Source organism: Chiloscyllium plagiosum, chromosome 18 (assembly GCF_004010195.1).
Source record: "Chiloscyllium plagiosum isolate BGI_BamShark_2017 chromosome 18, ASM401019v2, whole genome shotgun sequence".
Classification (NCBI taxonomy): Eukaryota; Metazoa; Chordata; class Chondrichthyes; order Orectolobiformes; family Hemiscylliidae; genus Chiloscyllium; species Chiloscyllium plagiosum.
The window spans coordinates 8,422,772-8,424,833 of record NC_057727.1 but is presented as its reverse complement, the minus strand read 5'-3'; the positions used below and the strand labels follow the sequence as shown (position 1 = coordinate 8,424,833).

The window sequence follows — 2,062 nt, the reverse complement described above, 5'->3', positions numbered from 1 at the left end:
TCTGACCAATAGCTATCTTTCCCTCTATCATGTTGTAGTGAAAAGAGAAATTGAGAAATGCTTGAAAACTAAAAACAGTTATATGGCTATAGCATAAATCTTTATAATATTTTAGTAGGATCTCGAATCCAAACTACAGTATTTATTCTGAATTGTCCCTAAAAATACTTTATTTTGGAATTGCTAAAACATATCAAGACATTACCAAGAAAAATAAACAAGCTTATTATTAATTATGCCTTCTTAAAAATAGCATAATCTTCATGGATCATTTGAAAGAGGGGGAAATATAATTCATGGGTAATTTGCACAGCCTTGTGCTACTCTATCCGGGGGTGGTATTTGGCGGATGCACTGCTGTCGTGGTTGAGCGGCTGGTGCAACCGGGAAAGGTGTCCGGGGCGGTCCGCTCTGGGGCAAAGGTCGGCGCTCGGTGACCGGACTCTTCGGAAACATGTCGGCGGAGGAGAAGCAGCCCCGGTCGCCGCAGGCGATCAACCCCGTCAAGAATTTCTTCGCCGGGGGTTTTGGCGGGATGTGCCTGGTGTTTACTGGGCACCCGCTGGACACCATTAAGGTGAGGGGCTGATGGTGGGGAGGGGGCTCCAAGGCACGGCCCTTGAGCTGCACCCACTCCCCTTAACACAGGTGAAGCTGCCCCAAGTAAAAAAAAACAACCTGAGGGTGAGGCTGTGTCAACCTGAATAACTAATGCAACACCAAAATCATTGCAATTTGCAGGTAATTGTGTTTGCATATTATACGTACAGGTCCACAGATCCCTGAAAGTGGTAACAGATGGATGAGCAAGTAAGGACTTTTAGATGCTGGAGAATCAGAGTGGAAAAGCGTGGCACTGGAAAAAGCACAGCAGATCACGCAGCGTCCGAGGAGCAGGAGAGTCAACGTTTCGGGCATAAGGTCTTCATCAGGAATATGAGGGGTTTATGCCAGAAATGTTGATTCTCCTGCACCGCAGATGCTGCCTTTTCCAAGAAAATGTATAGCACGTTTGCATAGTGGATGGGCATTGAATGTCAAAGTTGGCAAGTTACGGCTGAACAAAACTTTATTCAGGCTACATTTGGAATATTGTGTGCAGATCTGGTTGCCACACTACCCGAAGAACATGGATGTTTTGCAGAGGGTGCAGCGAAGGTTTACCAGAATGTTGTCTGGTCTGGTGGGTTTTAGTTATGTGGAGAGTCATAAAGATGTACAGCATGGAAACAGACCCTTCGGTCCAATCTGTCCATGCTGACCAGATATCCCAACCCAATCTAGTCCCACCTGCCAGCACCTGACCCATATCCCTCCAAACCCTTCCCATATACCCATCCAAATGCCTCTTAAATGTTGCAATTGTACCAGTCTCCACCACATCTTCTGGCAGCACATTCCATACATGTACCACCCTCTGCGTGAAAACATTGCCCCTTGGGTCTCTTTTATATTTTTCCCCTCTCACCCTAAACCTATGTCCTCTCGTTCTGGACTCCCCGACCCCAGGGAAAAGACTTTGTCTATTTATCCTATCCGTGCCCCTCATAATTTTGTAAACCTCTGTTGTTGTGGTTTTGTTCGTCAATCTGGGAATTTGTTTTGCAGACGTTTTGTCCCCTGTCTAGGTGACATTCTCAGTGCTTGGGACCCTCCTGTGAAGCGCTTCTGTGATGTTTCCTCTGGCATTTATAGTGATTTGTATCTGCCGCTTCCGGTTGTCAGTTCCAGCTGTCCGCTGCAGTGGCTGGTATGTTGGGTCCAGGTCGATGAGCTTATTCATTGAATCTGTAGATGAGTGCCATGCCTCTCGGAATTCCCTGGCTGTTCTCTGTTTGGCTTATCCTATAATAGTAGTGTTGTCCCAGTCGAACTCATGTTGCTTGTCATCTGAGTGTGTAGCTACTAAGGATAGCTGGTCATGTCGTTTCCTGGCTAGTTGGTGTTCATGGATGCGGATCATTAGCTGTCTTCCTGTCTGTCCTATGTAATGTTTTGTGCAGTCCTTGCATGGGGTTTTGTACACTACATTGGTTTTGCTCATGCTGGGTATCGGGTCCTT

At 46.4% G+C, this 2,062-nt stretch overlaps 1 protein-coding gene across 2 annotated transcripts in view; it reads left to right on the top strand.

Moving 5' to 3' along the window:
* The first annotated feature begins 341 nt into the window (after positions 1-341).
* prkar2aa (protein kinase, cAMP-dependent, regulatory, type II, alpha A) overlaps positions 342-2,062 on the top strand; it is a 319,318-nt gene continuing 317,597 nt past the window's right edge. Inside the window, exon 1 of one of the 2 annotated variants that reach the window (XM_043707639.1) lies at positions 342-577. In XM_043707639.1, the coding sequence (XP_043563574.1) occupies positions 455-577 (123 nt within the window). In that variant the 5' untranslated portion in view covers positions 342-454. The remainder of the gene's footprint in view (positions 578-2,062) is intronic. The other variant, XM_043707640.1, reaches the window with a different exon arrangement.